The sequence below is a fragment of the Dromiciops gliroides genome, chromosome 6 (genome assembly GCF_019393635.1).
Source record: "Dromiciops gliroides isolate mDroGli1 chromosome 6, mDroGli1.pri, whole genome shotgun sequence".
In the NCBI taxonomy this organism is placed as follows: Eukaryota; Metazoa; Chordata; class Mammalia; order Microbiotheria; family Microbiotheriidae; genus Dromiciops; species Dromiciops gliroides.
This window is the reverse complement of record NC_057866.1, coordinates 126,350,154-126,368,728: the sequence shown is the minus strand read 5'-3', so window position 1 is coordinate 126,368,728 and position 18,575 is coordinate 126,350,154. Positions and strand designations below refer to the sequence as shown.

General features: G+C 36.6%; 1 protein-coding gene across 1 annotated transcript; it reads left to right on the top strand.

The window, feature by feature from the left end:
- The first annotated feature begins 1,577 nt into the window (after positions 1 to 1,577).
- On the top strand, positions 1,578 to 18,350 carry NMU (neuromedin U). Its single transcript, XM_043973061.1, has 10 exons — positions 1,578 to 1,932; positions 3,450 to 3,508; positions 5,799 to 5,846; positions 6,653 to 6,712; positions 7,696 to 7,725; positions 7,978 to 8,028; positions 10,195 to 10,269; positions 12,284 to 12,337; positions 15,125 to 15,168; positions 18,109 to 18,350. The coding sequence occupies exons 1-9, from the start codon at positions 1,794 to 1,796 to the stop codon at positions 15,158 to 15,160; spliced, it is 552 nt and encodes a 183-aa protein (XP_043828996.1). The 5' UTR covers positions 1,578 to 1,793; the 3' UTR covers positions 15,161 to 15,168; positions 18,109 to 18,350.
- Positions 18,351 to 18,575: the final 225 nt, after the last annotated feature.

Sequence of the window (18,575 nt, the reverse complement as noted above, 5' to 3'; positions counted from 1 at the left end):
GTAAAATGAATTGGAGAAGGAAATGGCAAGAAAACCCCAAATGGAATTACCAAGAGTTGGACACAACTGAAATGACTAAATAGCAACAAATAGTTAGAATTGGATCCAAGCATAGTGATGGGGGAGAGTGGAAGGTGGGAATTCATATCACATATACATATATGTGTGTATCTCATATATGTATGTGTATTGCATATATGTATATGTATATATTATATATACATATATATTCAACATATATTCCTCATCATACATTCATCAAAAGGACAATGTATATGTGTGTATATGTATATATATACTCACACTAATATATATATATATATACTGTCCTTTTCAAAGGAATTTATACACAAGATCTTATTACAACAACCTTTTGAGATAGACACATACTTGTATATTATGAATGAGTAAACTTTCCTTTCAAAAGGGATTTTGAAGAAGAGGTAAGTGATTAATGTTTCATCTTTGTTCCCTCTTTATTTTATTTTATCTTTTTTTCTGGGGCAATGAGGGTTAAGTGACTTGCGCAGGGTCACACGGCTAGTTAAATGTTAAGTATCTGAGGCTGGATTTGAACTCAGGTCCTCCTGAATCCAGGGCCCCTGGTGCTTTATCCACTTTGCCACCTAGCTGCCCCATGTTCCCCCTTTATAATCATGAATAGGAGAAAGTCATAGCTAGAATAAAGCTGTAGATAGTGTGGTGCCCACCATGGGTGTACTTCTTGAAAAGTCTCAGTTTCCTGCACCTGATGCCACCTAAACAGTAGGTGGGCTAGAGGTAGTAGAAAAAGAATTGGGAACAGAAGTTACTAAGAAATTTAGAATTGAGCAGCTAAAAATGGTGATCCTGAGCGGCAAGATGTAGAAAGAAGAGAAAGGATGGAAAGAGAATAAATCTACAGGGGCACTTGGAAGCTTAACCTGAATCTAAGGGGACATTCCTGTTGGGAGAAGAATGTGATTGCTTTTTCTAAGGACGCATCATTTTCTAAAAGCATGTGGTGTGCTCATCCCAAGGAAAGCTGGAGAACTAACTACCTTTTAGGTTGGGAAAGAAGCAACGAATCTCATTGTAGTTTTTTGTTTCCCGAACCATCCCCTGCCTCCGTTTTTATAAGATCTATCTGGTTTCCAAATCCTTACAGGAAATTGATTTCTTGTCACCACCAAGAATCTCTAGGCACAGTTTTCATCAAAAATCATTTGGGAATGGTTTACTATCATTGTGGTTTTCTCTTCCTCCCTCTCTTCTCCTATGGGAGTTAGAGATGGGAAAGTTTGACAAAAATAATTGTTTTAATACAAATCTCTGCTTCTCGTCTAGCACGCAGAGGGGACAAAGGAGAGGGAAGGGAAAAGAAATAGAGAAGAAAGGAGGAACCTTGAATCAGAGCCAACTGTCAAGTGGGCTGCTTCGCCTAGAGAGGCAACTTGCCCCGGAGGACAGGTCACGCAGGGCTCTGTCATACAGAACGGACGCAGGAAGAGGGGACAGGGGGTGACGTGAGGAAGTGGGGTGGAGGCGGAGGGAGGTGAAGAGGTGGCAGGAGGCGGGTGACGCGCACCAAGAGGCTCAAAGCAGGCTCGACCCACGGGTTCTGGAGATTTAAAAGTTTGGGGAGAGAAGAACTGTCAGATCGGCAGCTCCACAGTGGGAAGCAAAGACCAGGGGCTCCCAGGACGCTCGAGTCCACTAGGAGGAGCCTGTGGGAAACTTGGGGAGCACAGACGTGCTCGGCTGTAGAAATCCATAACCCAACAAGCATCTCTGGGCAGCGGGAAAACTCAAGGATGCCCAGAGATCACAGCTGCCGTCAGCTGCCTCCGCTGACTGGCTACGGCAGGTCTGAGAAACAGCTGCTGGGACGTGGGCGTCCAGCTGCTCGGCTCCTCCTGCTGCTCCTGGCCTCCTGGGCGTGCGTCTGCCAAGGTAAGGAACCTGCTTAACTCTTCTTCAGGAGCCCTGTCCATTCATTCCGATCCTGGCAGAGCCAGGGCACACTTGAGGGGCTTAAGTCCCCATCCTCTCTCTCCCCCCTCACGAATAGCCTCTTCTTTACTCACGAAATCCTTTCCTCTTCTCTCCAGCTTTCCTCTCTCCACAGTCCGTTGCTTCCCGGTTCCCTTTCTCCCGTTCTACTGATAGGTTCTTAAACTACAGCTCGAAGGAATCTCGGAGATCGCTTTTTTTTTTTTAGTCCAAATATAGATGGTGGCAAAATTCAATGTAAGCCGTCATTGTTCTTTATTTAGATCACCTTCAAAGGGCTGTGCGGCTATTCCTTCCACCCCTGCAAATAGAGAACATGCTTTCTCATCCGTTAGGATTCTCCTACATTTTTTTAAAACCATCTCTAAGATCTAGCGATATTTGACAGCTCTCAGGTTCTATTTCCAAGGGAGTGGGTTATTCCTTCCTTCTATAAGTGCGTAAGGCATAGGGTCTCGATTCCATATTTGAGAAGTATTTGCTGAGACTCCTTGAGTGTGAAATAAGATGACCGACACCAGTGTGTGATACCCGAGCTCCGCAAACACCTGTGCTCACAATCACAGCATCAGGGGGCGTGGTTTAGACCTAGAGCTAGATTACCAGTCTTGGCAAGTGACAAAGTAACAATTCTTGGCCATTTGTTTGAAAGAATGGCGAGGGAAGGAGTCGCTGGGGAAGAAATAGGGAAATTGCATCATTTTTATACTCACGCAAATTCAAGAAGAGTAGAATACTAGGAACACAAGTTTGGAGGGGAACGCATCAAGCTCTGTCTCGATTTTCAATCTGTACTGCTTCTAAAGTCATTTTGGGCAGAAAACTTTCAATAAAAGCGCTTGATCGCTACTCCCTCCCCCCCCCCTTCCCTTTCTGTCTCTCTCTCTCTCCTCCCCCCTCTCTCTCTCCTTTACATCCTTCTCCCCTCACCCCCTCTCTCACACTCAACTCATATATCGTACTTTACAATTTAGACAACTTTCAATGGGGAAAGGGGATTGGACTAGAAGAGGGGTTCTTAACTTTGGATCTTCAGAAATGGATAGATTTCAGGGACCATGTACTTGGATGGGAAAAAATTACATCTTTATTTTCACTACTCCAACTAAAATGTAGCATTTCTTTCAAATATTTTGAGAAGGTCCCTAGGCTTCACCCAATTGCCAAAGGGTTTGATGCCAAAAAAAAAAAAAAAAGAAAGAAAGAAAGAAATGCTAAGAATCCCTCAGCTGGTTGCAGGGTTGCAGCTTTGTATCATTTGCAGATTAGCTAAAAAGGGCAGTCCTTATAGTCTTATGATACTCTAGCAACTATTTTTCATTATTGTCGATTAGAAAATAGCTACTAGAATCTAATCACATAACAATATAGAAGAATTGTATGAGCTTAGAAGAATAGAGTGAAAGAGGCCAAATTGGAAAGAATTGACTCTAAAATTGGGTGGCTTTTATTTTCAGGTGTTTCAATATCACCTCTGGCAATACAGACAGACAAAGAGTTACAGCTGTGGACTGAGGTAAAAAAAAATCATCGTATCCTTTTTCCCTTTAAGGCTCTATCTCATTTTTAAAGGCAAATTTGAATGTATTTTTTCCCATGCTTTAAAAAAGAAAAACCAAGAAATGTTCATAACTGAACACTGGAAACCAGTGATTTTCTGTTTTAATGAGTTTATACCTTTCATATGTACATGACAGGGGGCAGCTAGGTGGCGAAGTGGATAAAGCACCAGCCCTGGATTCAGAAGGACCTGAGTTCAAATCCAGCCTCAGACACTTGACACTAGCTGTGTGACCCTGGGCAAGTCACTTAACCCTCATTGCCCCACAAAAACAACACAACAACCCCCCCCCAAAAAAAAAACAACTAGGTCATATTTACATGACAATCATTCTTGGAACCTATGCTCACACTTGCATTGAAATCCCTCATTTAACAAAGATAACAATTAAGTGAAACATGTACTAAAGTGACACATCTGATAATATAATCAACATTCTGCCCTGGAAAGCCCCATGCTGTGACAAAGAATTAATATTTAGTTATCTATTGTCCAAAACTATCATTAGCTTTTCCAATTCAATGTTTATCTTCCTTTCATAATCTTTCGATTTTAATAATCTTTTCATTTATATCATAATCATATATGTAATATGTGCATATATACATGTATGTGTATGTGGTTGGCCTGGAGTCTGGAAGACTCCTCTTTATAAGTTCAAATGGGCCTCAGCAAGTCACTTAACCCTGCTTGCCTCAGTTTCCTCATCTGTAAAATAAGCTGGAGAAAGAAATGGCAAAACTGCTCCAGTATCTTCCAAGAAAACCCAAATTGGGGTCACAAAGAGGTGAACACAACTGAAAAACGACCCAACAACAACAAATGGATTATATAAATACATAAATATGCACACATATATACATATGCACATACACATGTATTGTATATGTATGTATGTGGAGAGAGAGAGAGAGAGAGAGAGAGAGAGATCTGTTCACTTTCCTCTGGATTCAGCCATATAAAACCCCTCATATTTCTCTGAATTTCTCCTATTAGCCATTTATTACCATAAAATAATAATATATTATTTCCTAGAACATTGTTTTTTCAACCATTCCCCAACTGATGTGTATTCAACTTATTTCCATTCTTTGCTACCACTGAGTGCTGCCATGAATATTTTGGTATATCTGGGATCTTTGGCTTTGACTTTCTTAGGAATATGTGCCCAGTAGTGGGATCCCTAAATCAGAGTATATGAAAAGTTGTCATTTCTTGTATAATTCCAAATTGAAATCCAAAATGTTTAAACCAACCCATAAGGACACCAACAGTGTATTGCTGTGTCTGTTTTCCCATAGCACTGCCAATATTTAACTTTCCCATTTTCTGCCATCTTTGCTGATTTGCAGGTTTGAGGTAAAATCTATTAATTATTTTAGTTTGTATTTATTTTACTATTAGGATTTCATAGCAATTTCCCCAAATGGTTATTTATAGTTTGCAATTCTTCTTTTGAAAATTAACACACTAGATGATATCTTTCATCCCATTTGACTTTAGAGATATAGAATTTGTTGTATATTTGTGTTTATTCCCTATATAACTTGGACATCAAACGTTTATTAGTTGGATGCATTTATTTTTCCTATTCTGTGGTTTCACTTCTGTCTTCATTGATTTTATTCATGAAAAAGCTTTTTAATCGTATGTAATTGAAATTGTCTAGTTTGCCTTTTATTATCTCCTCGATTCCTTGTATGGTTAAGAAATTTCCCTTAATCATAGTCAGGAACAATATCTTTTCTAAATTTTTATGAAAATATTTTGTAACATGAGTCCTTTTTCATTTTCTTTTATCTCTTTGAAGCATATGCTTAATATCACTATTATTTTCAAATATCATTTTAGTATAATTGACAACAGTTGGAATAATTCTTTCCAATGTTCTAGAAACGAGACTATGAATAGAATATTTTTGGCTTCTGACCAATTTTTAAAGGTATAGAAATTCAAAGAATTTAGAATAACATGTAGAACAAAGGTAATTCAGGATATAAACTGGAAATACATCCATAAGTAGGATAATATATGTGATTAATAACATAATAGGTATAAATATACATATATAAAATATGTATTAACATCCACAGGTTAAGCTGCCATGGGACTTCATGAAATATATAGTAGGTAGTAAATAAGTGGCTCTACTATTTTAAATACTCTGGATTAGTTTTTTAAATGATTACTCTATTTTCTCCTAATCCCATACCTCAGATTCTAACTTGTATACTTATTTTTACAGCTAGATAATGCTTGTTCAGCTTTCCTGTCTATTGACGCCCAGCCTCAGGTAAATTCAGCTAGTCAGTGTTTAATGTTTAATTGTAAGTTTGTTTAAAATGTAGGTAGGTCTGGTGCTTCATATCACCAGGCAGCAGATATATCATCATCTCCTTTGTATGCCTGTTAATACCAATGGTTAAAATACTTACTACCCAATTAGTAATGGGGTAAATCTTTGTTGAAAACAACAACATACATGCTAATTCATGTGTAAATATAACTGGTTAAAAATGTTATTGTATTTGTCTGAATATAAGATGGGTTCAAATATAAACTGCACTCTTAATATTCGATCTCTAAGAAAAGGAAAAAATACACTGAAAAATACAGTTGGTTAAAGGCCGCATTCATTTATGTCAGATCCAAATAAATCAAAGCATGGCCTATATTTGGACAATGATGATAATGTTATTTCACATTCCTCCAACACCTAATATAGTTTTTCCTGAAGCTATCATCTATTCTCTGATTAGTTCTTCCTTTCTTGTTCCTGACTCACTGGAGAACATTTAGAGGCAAAGGAAACTGCATATTAATTATAACATGACCAAATCAGAAATGCACAGGTTATTCTAGATGCTATACAAGTCTACCCCCATGTATGTTTTGATTGTATGGGAGATAATCCTTCCAGTGGCCAAGTTGTTACTGCCAGATAAACCAAAAGCCTCTTAGACAAATCTAGAAGAATACTGACTTTGCTAATTAGATCTCTGTATGCTCTTGGATCTAAAGAAATACACACTTTGTATATATATTGTCAAATGAGAAATTTAGTCTCTAATTTGTGGGCTATCTAAAAATTTATTTTAGGTATCCAGTGAACTGGAAGACCTTTGCTATATGATTATGGGAATTTTGACAAAACCACAGGTAATTTAAGTTTAAAAAGTTCTATTTTGGAAACTACTAATTACCTAGTGAACTCATAGAATTAAAACTAGAAGAAAACACTCCTGTTTTCATATAGCTACATTACATACTAATTTGTTCACCGGCACATAAAAACTTAATATCATGAGAAATGGGGGGAAAAGTTGAAAATTAAATAAAAGACAAATACCTGTATCTTTTCCTGGGGCTGATAAATTAGCTTTAGTTTGTTTCTCTTATCTAGTTACTTCCACAGCTCCCCCCCCCAAAAAAGGTATATTCTAATAGCAATAATGAAAAAATTCTAATCAACTATTTCTCCCCTTCATTAATTGGGTTATAATGTCCCTATTAATTTCCCTAACTTCATTCAGGGGCACCATAGTCAGAGATGCCAGTTAGTGGAAAGCAAGTGGAATAATGGAGTTAATTGTTTATAAGTATGCTAAGACTTTAAATAACAGTAAATTCTACTGTCAGTATTTATCTTTGCCTTCAACTATTAGAAAAGAAGCAGGACAGCTAGATGGCAAAGTGGATAAAGTGCTAGCCCTAGATTCAGGAAGATCTGAGTTCAAATCCAGCTGTGTGACCATAGGCAAGTCACTTAACCCAACTTACCTCAGTTTCCTTATCTGTAAAATGAACTGGAGAAGGAAATGGTAAACTAGTCCGGTGTATTTGCAAAGAAAACCCCATGGGGTCATGAGGAGTTGGACACAACTGAAACAAGGCAATGACAACATTAGAAAAGAAATGTGCTATCATTATAGAAAATAAAAAAGAGAAACACAATATTAGCAAGAAAAAAATTACAAAATAGGAAAATATATTTAGTTATAAATGTTTGTCATAAAGATTATTGAATAAACTTTTCTATACCTTTTCCTTGGATGCTATTTTTCACCACATATGTGTGAGATGTTATTAAATATACACATACACATATACATATATACATATAATGTATCTTCTCCTCACAGGAATCAGATGAAAAGGACAATACCAAAAGGGTAAGGTGATTTTTCATATTTTCTCATATATACATACACAGTATGTTCTAATTTAATAGTGTAAAATTGCAATAAGACTTTCGGGACATGCCTTGTCCATGTATGCATGTGTTTATATGTGTGCATGTGTAAGGTCTCCCTGAATAAATATATTTATACAAATAATGTTAAATATATATATATGGAAATAAATATATACATTCAATCATTTGTTTTATAGTAAAATCCAACTTTTCCTTTTTTTTAAAACAGTTCTTATTTCATTATTCTAAGACACATAATTCGGGTAACTCAGATGTAATGGTAAGTAGCAGTGCATAATTTTTTATGCTCATGGCCAAAAAATACTCTTGTTATTGTGGTTTATCTTATAGTTTTAAATTCAAGGTAAAGATGATTTGAGTTTTAGAAACTGAAAAATGAACAAATATATATGTAAATGCATGAAGCATTATTATCAGTGATATGTATTATATTGCTATAGTATATGTCAAATGATATATTATCATCAATACCACCAATAATACATCAATGAAATTAATAATAATAACAACTCTTCTTATCAATAATAATATTTCATCTGGACTTGTGATTTCATTTGTGTCGGGAACTTCCTTTCTGAAAGCAAATCTGTAACTGCTCTTCAATTTAAAACTCTAAAGAGCTGACTGAGTCCCTGAGAGAGCAAGTACAGGGCCATTCAACCACTATCTATCAGAGGCAAGAGGTGAATCCAGGTGTTCCTAATTCAAGGTCAGCTCTCTGCTCATTAAACCACCTGGCCTCTTGTTCTATTGCCATAGCTGAACAAACATTTTTAAAGTAGAAATAAGTTTATCTAAAAGGACTAATCACTTTTATAAGTGACATGTTTATTGTTTTTTAACATTTTAAAATGGATATTTGTCCAAAATGGAAAGAAATCTTCTAGGTGCAACCCCCTTTGTTCCTAAATAAATACTCAATACTTAAATACTATTTAAGCCCTTAGGGAGGAAATTTCCTCTCCCAGGCAACTAAGAGAACTGTATCTAGATTTCAGTTTTTCTTGTGAAATTCAAGCTTATTTTAAAAATAACCAATTTCTTCATTTCGGTGAGTAATTAAAACCCTCTTCATTAAAATAAAATATGCTAGCTCTAGTTATATTTTTAAAAAATAGGTTAACAAGAGCTCTGAGTTAGTGGGCTTTCTCAATATTCAATTAAAATGCAATTTAAGGACTAAGTTGAGAGCCCAGCATATCTAAACTTCTATATTTCTTTTTTAATTAGTGATAGCATAAAGAATTTTAAGCTAAATGCTTCACTCTTTTAAATATTTAATGCATTAAGCACTCAAAGATGTCAATTGAGATGCTGTTATTCTAGAATTTATATAAATGAGTATGATAGATTATGGCGTGTCCAGTTATTTTATGTAAGGATTGCAGTAGTTTCTTTAGTGAATGAACTTCACCTTAGTAAATAAACTAAGTTTTAGCCAGTGACTTTAAATGAAGCCCAACAACATGCATACTTGTTTCAGATGTGCTTTTGTTTTCTTCGATTTTGGCATTCTGAGAAGGCATGACCCACTTTTCACCTATAGCCAATCACTGCCCTTGTTGTGTCCACTGTAGTCTTCCTCAGTTTGCTTCCATTTAAACACAATGCCAGACGCTGGATGTGTCAATTTTATGTGTAGATTTTACGTGTTTCCAGAAAATCATTTTTCAGTGTATGAGGAATCATCATATCTCACTAACTTGTGTTTAAGTAGATTCCAATCCATCCCTCTGAGTTTAAGATTGCAAGCAACTGGCTGGGGTTTTCTGGCTACAACATAATTCCACTTGATGATCATTGTATTTACTGTTGCTGATTTGAAGGATGTATTTCCTCATGTCGTTACTTGATAGTTGAGCTGGGAGAATTCATCTAGTTCAACTCTTACATTTTACAGATAAAACTGAGAAGGAAATGATTTGCTAGTTTTGTGCCAGATCTGGGACTAGCAGAATGTAAAGTCCTTGAAGGCAGGCACTGCGTCAGTTTTGTCTCCATACTCCCAGTCCCTAGCACATTGCCTTGCACATGGTAGTTATTTAGTATATTTGTTTTATTGAATTGAATAGGAGCCAGTTTTCCCAGTTCCCAGTCCATACTTTTTTCTACTACAAGATGATGCTTTTCCAAGAAGAATGAAGCAAATTGACAAAAATGATCATTTTATATCATTCTCAATAAAACTCAGGGGACATAACTCTAATTTTCCATCCAGTAAAAATCCTTGGCTCAATTCCCCATGTTGGTTTATTAAAGTGATCACTCACTGCAAAGTACTCTGAAAAGGCCCCTTTGGTTGACATCTTTAGTTACTGGTTCTCCGTCTACTGCCTGGCAGCCAGCACAGCAGGTAAAGAGTATTCTTTGCAGGGCAGGCCAGGAAATCATGGTTGCTCATGTGTCTGTATTCATGTCCTCTTAGTCATCTGTTGTCCATCCTTTGCTGCAACTCGTTCCTCAACTGCACGAGAGAAGAATGAAGAGGTTCAAAGTGGATGTACGTAATATGAATTGCATGCTTGTATCTTCACTCTGGGTATAGCTCTGTCTGTGGATTGCCAGTTTAGGGATCTTAGAAAACAGTCCTTTAAGTAGGATGCCCATGCAGAGAAATTCATAGACCCTTTGAGCTATAATGGACTTTAGAGAAGAATGAATCCTATACCCTCATTTTACGGGTGAGGAAAACAGGGGCCAGAGGAGTTGTCTCCCAAAAGCACCTAACAAATTGTGGGAGAGTTGGTGCCAGTATACAGGTTTCTAACTCCTGCTTCGATTCTTCCTGTGGGACCTCCTGAGCATCCTAATAAATTCAAGGAGGCAGAAATATTTCCTTTCTAGAATAGCATCCCATATGTACCCCATTTTAGAAAGGTTGTGGCCCAGCTCCATCATCCCATAGTAGCCATAATGGTTCTCTCACCTAAGAGGAAGTCAACTGGAATTTCCCAGCAACGAGGTCTCTCATCTAGCACCAGGAGGATACAATAGTTATTTCATACAAGGCTTCTCCTAGTAGTAAAGTCTCAAGTCACTTTATAAATACAGGCTATAATACAGGGGTCCTTAGGAGGGCATTAGAGGGTTTTGTTGTTTTTGAGTCATTTCAGTTTTGCCCGATTCTTCATGACCCCATTTGGGATTTTCTTGGAAAAAATACTAGAGTGCTTTGCCATTTCCTTCTCTAGCTCATTTTACAGATGAGGAAACTGAGGCAAACAGGGTGAAATGACTTGCCCAGGGTCACATAGCTAGTAAGTATCTGAGGCCAGATTTTAACTCAGAAAGATGAGTATTCCTGACTGCAGGCCCATAGTTATACCTAGAATTACATTATATTGTGATTTAAAAATACATTTCTAAACAAATAATTTTGATCATTATTATAACCCTAATTACACTAATGTTAATTAACAATGTTAACATGAATTAATTGAAATGTTAACATTTCCATTGTTAACAATAGCACCATTAATTCTGGAAGTGAGATAATTCTAGAGAAGGCTAAGCTTCTATTCTTGCCATCTTGAGACAAGGTATGAAATTTAGCTAGCCTGTTTTTTAGACATTAATGAGACACCCCTTATACAAACAATTGCTTCCAAATATAAGCATTATCTAGTTTATTGCTTTGTTCCTATTTTGTATTCTTTGACACAACCATTTTTCCCAATGTAAATAAATTTCAAAAACCTCTGATGGTGAGCTGAAACATTATTAAACAAAATATACTTTTTTGGAATGTCAGTGTCAGTTAGCCTTGATGTACATTCGTAGGAAAATACCAGGTCCTTCTTCTTCTTTCTATTCTACACTCATAGACTCATATAGCTGACTTTTAAAAGGCAGTTCAGAGATCACGTTGCCTCAAGCTCTCATTCTTTACAAATAAGATGAAGTGATTTAGCCAAGTATACTCAGGCAGCATGACCTTCTAAGGCCAAATTTGGCGATCTTTCCATAACATGCTCTTCTTTGTTTCCATGATAATAAGAACACCTATAATCAGTACTTTTAAAGACATGCTTTAAAATTTTATGCTTATTTTCCATTCGAAAGCCATTCTGCGCTTTGTTTTCTATGCAGTGTCTGTCAGACCATTTATTAGATGAATGGGTACATTAGAAAAACTTTCATAAGGGGGCAGCTAGATGGTGCAGTGGTTAAGCACCGGCCCTGGATTCAGGAGTACCTGAGTTCAAATCCGGCCTCAGACACTTGACACTTACTAGCTGTGTGACCGTGGGCAAGTCACTTTACCCCCGTTGCCTGCAAAAAAAAAAAAAAGAAAAAAAAGAAAAACTTTCATAAGCTGAATTATATTGTGTTGCATAAGGAGAAAAATACATTTTAAGGTTAACACTCTGGTAAACTGATAGAGTTTAAAACTCTTTAGATGTAATATAATAAGCAAAGATAGCCCTGATTTCCATCCTCTTTTTAAATTTTTTATTTTGTTTTTAATTAGTTCTTTTATCATTGTAATTTGATTTATCATTACTTTTTTCTAGGAAGAACTCCAAGGACCTGGAAGAATTCAAAGTCGGGGTTACTTTTTATTCAGGGTATGATCATACCATATTGGGTTTTTTTCAGTCAGTTGTTATAGAACATTCAAATACTGCCAATGAGAACAGAGTATTATTTTAAACTGTATTTCACATATATGTGGGGGTGTATATATATGTATATGTATGTATCTATATATTAGATGCAGCATGGTGTAGTGGATGGAGAACTAATCTTAGGCCAAGAAGACTTGGGTACAAGTCCTATTTGGGACATGTACTGGTTGTGTAACCCTGAGCAACTTATTTAACTTCTCAGTGGTCTAGGGCATTCCCTAAGATTACAAGTGTAAAGTCTATGCCAACGTGAAAAGAGAGGGGAAGCTTTCTTACCCAGAAGCACTCTATACCAATGAAATCACAAATCACATAGCTGGTCCCTAGACATATAAAATACATACATATGATATGCAATAAATTATCAGTATTGATGTCAATTTTGACAAAGGTTCCATTTTAAGACTAATTATCGGGGCAGCTAGGTGGTGCAGTGGATAGAGCACTGTCCCTGGAGTCAGGAGTACCTGAGTTCAAATCCTGCCTCAGACACTTAACACTTTACTAGCTGTGTGACCCTGGGCAAGTCACTTAACCCCAATTGCCTCACTAAAAAAAAACAAAAACAAAACAAAACAAAGACTAATTATCCTCTTCACCTCATCAGATAAAAATTATATGAAAAATAGAACAGCTCGATGGAGGTTTTTTTTCTGGATTTCTCTAAGAGCTTCCTTCTAACTTGGTAGAGTTAGGGAAATGCGGTAAGAAATAAGAGATCCAGGACAATCAGGTTGACTGTTTCCATGACAATTTTGACTTTCAATGTACTCAGGGTAATATATGGTAAAGTAATAATATAGACAGACAATCCAAAGAAATAGGGAAAGGACTAGGGTTTTATATAGAATTCATCTGGGGTGGAGATGGGGAGCACTGGGCTTGTGCTTTCCTTGGCATAGACAACTTCCAGTAAGGAAGTTTTTGAGGACTGCCTTGAGCACTAAGAAGTTAATTAGGGTCACCCAGCCAGTAGACTTTGGAAGAGGGTCTTCTACACAAATCTTTCTGACTCTACATTCAGGTCCCTATCCTCTATACTATTGTATTAAATATCTGAATAAAAATGGAAAGATCTTGTTAAATATACAGATATTTCACTAAGAAATTACTAATTACTGGGGTATTTTGTAATTATGGGCTAATAAGATGACTTTTTCCTAGATTGAGCATCAGCCATCATACCTTGAGACTTACTTGTACTTTCTGAGGCTGCCACTAAGATAGTATTTTATTGAAAGAACCTGTTGACTTTTCTCTGGCTCTGTATCCACATTTACAAATGAAACTAATAATATACACACCTACTTCCCCAAATTACTTATGAAAAGTAAGTAATGAATGATACTGCAAATACAATACATCAGGAGTCAATGAACTTCTCAGTATGGGGACACTCTCCCTTGCAACAGGATCTCTCCTCCTCAAGAATTTAGATTGTCTTGAAGAGTTGATGTGACTCAAATGCCTATATTCATCATGGGGATAAGTCTCTTCAGAATGACCCATGTTGATTATCTGATGACAGATACTCTAAGGTTGAAATTCTCACAAGTGAAGAATCATGACTTTTATCTTTGTTTAGGGGCATTTGTTAACTAATTCACATATTATTACCTAAGCAGTACTATTTTTTTTTAGTGAGGCAATTGGGGTTAAGTGACTTGCCCAGGGTCACACAGCTAGTAAGTGTTAAGTGTCTGAGGCTGGATTTGAACTCAGGTACTCCTGACTCCAGGGCCGGTGCTCTATCCACTGTACCACCTAGCTGCCCCAGCAGTACTATTTTTAAAAAAGAAATTGATATCTTGGTTTCTTAAATAAAAAAGAATGATGACATTTGCCTTTTTTACATATCTAAAGAAAGAATTATAGGCAAAAAGGAAAGTCAATATTTCAATGGATACTCATAAATGTGGATATTCCTTCTAGTGATAAAGATCACAAGTCATATATGCCTGTTTATCCTCAGCAACTCTGGTCCATATCTTCCCACACCTAGAGTGCTGGGTGCCCTCCTCATAATACTGTAACATGAAAAAAAATGAGGAATAAGAACAATCATATCGTGGTATAAAGTATATTTTCTAATTTGAGATAAATTCCACATTTATTCACAAGAGCCAGACATACTTCACATATAAGGATTCTCTGGGACCAACCACATTCTATACCTTTAGAAGCTGTTAACTCTCTTGGGTCACTAAGGTATAAGATGTCATTTAACTAAATAATTGTCCCAGTGTATCAAGTACACTGAAAGTTAAGGTAACTTCCCAAAGTGGTTAAATCCATGCAGAATCTGGCTCAGAAAATATAATTGAGAATATGTCAAGAAGAGCTTTATTATGTATTTTATTATTGCATGTTCAAAAGTTTTCTCAATTAATGCAGGGTTTTTCCATTTGTTGCCCTTGCTCCTGTTGCTTTTAACCTAAGAAACTATTTCCAAAGCTCTTGATTCTTTAATACAGGGTGCCCCCAAAATTTTATGCAGTTGTAAGTTCTAACAAGCTTTAAACTCCACTAAGATTTTTGGGATACCCTATATATTATCAATGAACTTACTAGGCCTGATTCAATCAGGACTATTTAGGTTAGCATAAAAATAAAATGTAGATGTATTTTGTAAAGCTATAATGACAAAATAAATTTCAAAATAAGAGCTATTCCCTTTTGAATAAAATGGAAACCACCATTTCTAATTTACCTTTGTTATTTTTTTAGCCACGCAATGGAAGAAGGTCCACAAGTTTCCAATAAAATAAAAGGTACTTATTTCATATTTTAACCATTTCAAATGTTCTCAGAAGAATAAAGTCTATTGAAGTTATTATTATTATTATTATCTTATTTACATACATCTTACTGTATGCTCTTTGTAAACATCAACTGTGTGCATGTGGGGGGGAATGGAAACTTTATGAAATGAATATTTTTTTGTTGTTTTCATGGAGAGGAAGAAAGGCTTGGAAGGGAAATAATAGAAGTTTAACCATTCTCATGAGTCCCACAGCATCAGATAACTTTGATTTGCTCATGTGTGTTTTGGGCTACACTGACAGTAATAGAACATAATGAAAAATGGAGGAACTTTCTGCAGCAATAAATACTCAAATGTATCTGTGAACTCAATGATTTTTAATTTTCTCTAGTGGTATTAGTTGTAAGACTTTTATGCCTGCAGATGCTATGCAACTTTTGTATGTGTTCTCCCAAAACTTGGCCACAAAGGGACTACTCAGCATGCTAGGGGCTTTCCTTGATTTCTCCCCACATGGCAAGAGCCCTCTACTAGTACATCTGTTATCCCTTAGTTTTGCCACGTGATTCACCCATTTTCTTATCCTCTCTCACAATACTTTGATGACGTCTTTTACTTCTATTCTTTGAAGTCCCTCCATGGTTATATATTACTATCTGCTCATATCCACCATGTACTTCTATTGCCCTCCATGTGATACTCATGTGCTCATCTTTAGTTCTTCAGAAGTGGTGGCATTGGGGCAGCTGGGTGACACAGTGGATAAAGCACAGGCCCTGGATTCAGAAGGACCTGAGTTCAAATCCAGCTTCAGAACTTGACACTTACTAGCTGTGTGACCCTGGGCAAGTCACTTAACCCTCATTGCCCTGCAAAACAAACAAAAAAAGAAGCAGTGGTGTTCTACATCTTGCCACCATATTGGCAAAATGCTAGTATTGAAAAATTGGACCTTTGACTTCTTAAGAAGTTTGGGGTCAGAAAAAAGAGTTCTGTAGTTTCAATCCAGCTTGCTCTCCTCCTTTTCTTTTTCTTTTTTTTTTGGTGGGGCAATGAGGGTTAAGTGACTTTCCCAGGGTCACACAGATAGTAAGTGTCAAGTATCTAAGGTCAGATTTGAACTCAGGTCCTCCTGAATCCAGGACAGGTGCTTTATCCACTGCAACACCTAGCTGCCCCACTCTCCTCCTTTTCAACTCTGGGCCCAGCTAATTGTCCATCAGTTATATTTATCTTATATATCATTATACGGTGACTTCTATAGGATGTCCATCCAAATGCATATTGAAGTCCTTCCAGGCTCTTAGGACCTGTCAGAGTATGTTTCACTGGCATAGCTTTTAAGAACATAGAGCCACTTCTGAACTGTGTTAATGCCATTCATCAAAGCAGAACATTAGTGGAAGGTAGAAGTGATATAAAGATTCAAATATTCAATTCAACAAGCATTTATTAAGCATCTACTATGTGCCAAGCACTGCGCTCATTCTGGAAATACAAAGACAAAAAATAAAACAGACCTAGTCAGCTGTCCAGCTGTCCAATTCCATTTAAGACATGGCTTAATTATCTAAATGCTTATTAGCTCTTTCTCAATTCCAGTGGCTTTTGAATTTATTTCATAGAGGAAACTTATATTTACTTTTTAAGAGGACTTATAGATTTAAAAAATATAGGGGCAGCTAGGTGGCACAGTGGATAAAGCACCGCCCTGGATTCAGGAGGACCTGAGTTCAAATCCGACCACAGACACTTGACACTTACTAGCTGTGTGACCCTGGGCAAGTCACTTAACCCTCCCTGCCTCACAAAAAAAACCCCAAAACAAAAAACAAAAAAACAAAAAATATAAATGAAGTACAAAAATGAGAATTTGCATAAGGATACTTCCTTTATGTGAGAAAATAATGTGATTTGGCAGATACTCAAAGGCTCACCTGGAGATGAATCTAAACAGATTGAATTAAGTGAGAGTTGATTGCTTTTGCTGATAAGCCTACTTCAAGTTAATTAGATTGTAACCACACCTGGCTGGCCCTTAAGGAGGTATTTTTCTCAGAAGCTAAGGACTTGGAACACAACTTGAGACCACCTTCAAGTCCAGTGAACCAATGGATTTGGATGACACCTACCAATCAGCTTGAAGCAGTGTGTAAGGACTGCCTCTGCTCCAGACTTATAAAAAGCTTCCACACTCAGTTTGGAGGAGAGTTTGTGGTTGAAGCAGGCTCATGGCAGAGGACTTGAGGAAGAACCAGACCAGGCTGGAACTCTAGGCTAGATAGGCCTTTTTCTTAACTCCATGTGTTCTCTTTTTACTAATACCTAGTATGCTTTAATAAATGCTTAATGCCAAAAGACTGGTGCTAAAAGTTCTAATTTAAGGTGACCACACATTAGTTTTTTTAGACATCACAGTCAGATTTTAAACATCACATTTAAGACAAACTCTATTCATAACTCTTAGTGGCATCAAGGGATTTTATACAGTACAATTGAGTTATGTAATTAAGCACTTGATATTTTGTTGTTGTTCAGTTGTCTGACTCCGCGACCTCATTTGGGGTTTTCTTGACAGAGATACTAGAGTAGTTGTACCATTTCCTTCTCCAGCTCATTTTACAGATGAAGAAACTGAGGCAAACAGGGTTAAGTGACTTGCCCAGGGTCAAACAGCTAGTAAGTGTCTGAGGTCATATTTGAACTCAGGTCTTCCTGATTCCAGGCGTCACTCTCTACCCAGCAATGAGCCTCTATCCACTAGCTGCCACTTTGATACTTGGATAAATGTAAACATAAGCACCCGCTACTGTTATTTTTTTTTAAGTATTATCTGAGGGAAAAGGAGAAACCTCAGCTGTTTTGTCTTTACTCTGATGAAATGTTTTGGTATGTATATAACTTTAATATGAAACCTTTATCTAATTGTTATTTCTTTATCTTGCAGGCCTTTGAACTACTTTTACGTCCCAGAAGTGGCAGTGCAGAGAACTTTAAAAATTTTTTTTTGCTCAAATAATATCAACCAATCAATTGTACAATTTTTGAGAATTCCTTGGAATATAAATGCACCCCAATTAGATTTAGTTAAGAATGTAAATGTTTGTTTAATTTCATCTTTAAATGTTCCCTTGTAGTCTAATTCTTACAAGTATGTTTAATTAAACTGTGACTTTTGCATGTCAGATACATTGCTCTCCCATTTTCTTTATCACTATTTTATTGTTGTTTAAAAGAGAGACACTCAGTAGAGAAATGATCTTAATATTTTATTTCATCCTAATGAAGGTACATGTGTGCGTTTATGCTTTCAGAAATAAAAATTAATGAAGTATTTTTTAAAAACCCACAAAGGATTAGGAATGCAGCAGACAATACAGCTTTCACAATAGCAAAAGAACTTTCTGTGCCAAT

Coding starts and splice junctions, on each gene's coding strand:
- NMU (XM_043973061.1), top strand. CDS start 1,794: ATGCCCAGAGATCACAGCTGCCGTCAGCTGCCTCCGCTGACTGGCTAC. Junction 7,726..7,977: donor AAAAGGACAATACCAAAAGG/GTAAGGTGATTT, acceptor TTTTTAAAACAG/TTCTTATTTCATTATTCTAA. Junction 12,338..15,124: donor GGGGTTACTTTTTATTCAGG/GTATGATCATAC, acceptor TTATTTTTTTAG/CCACGCAATGGAAGAAGGTC.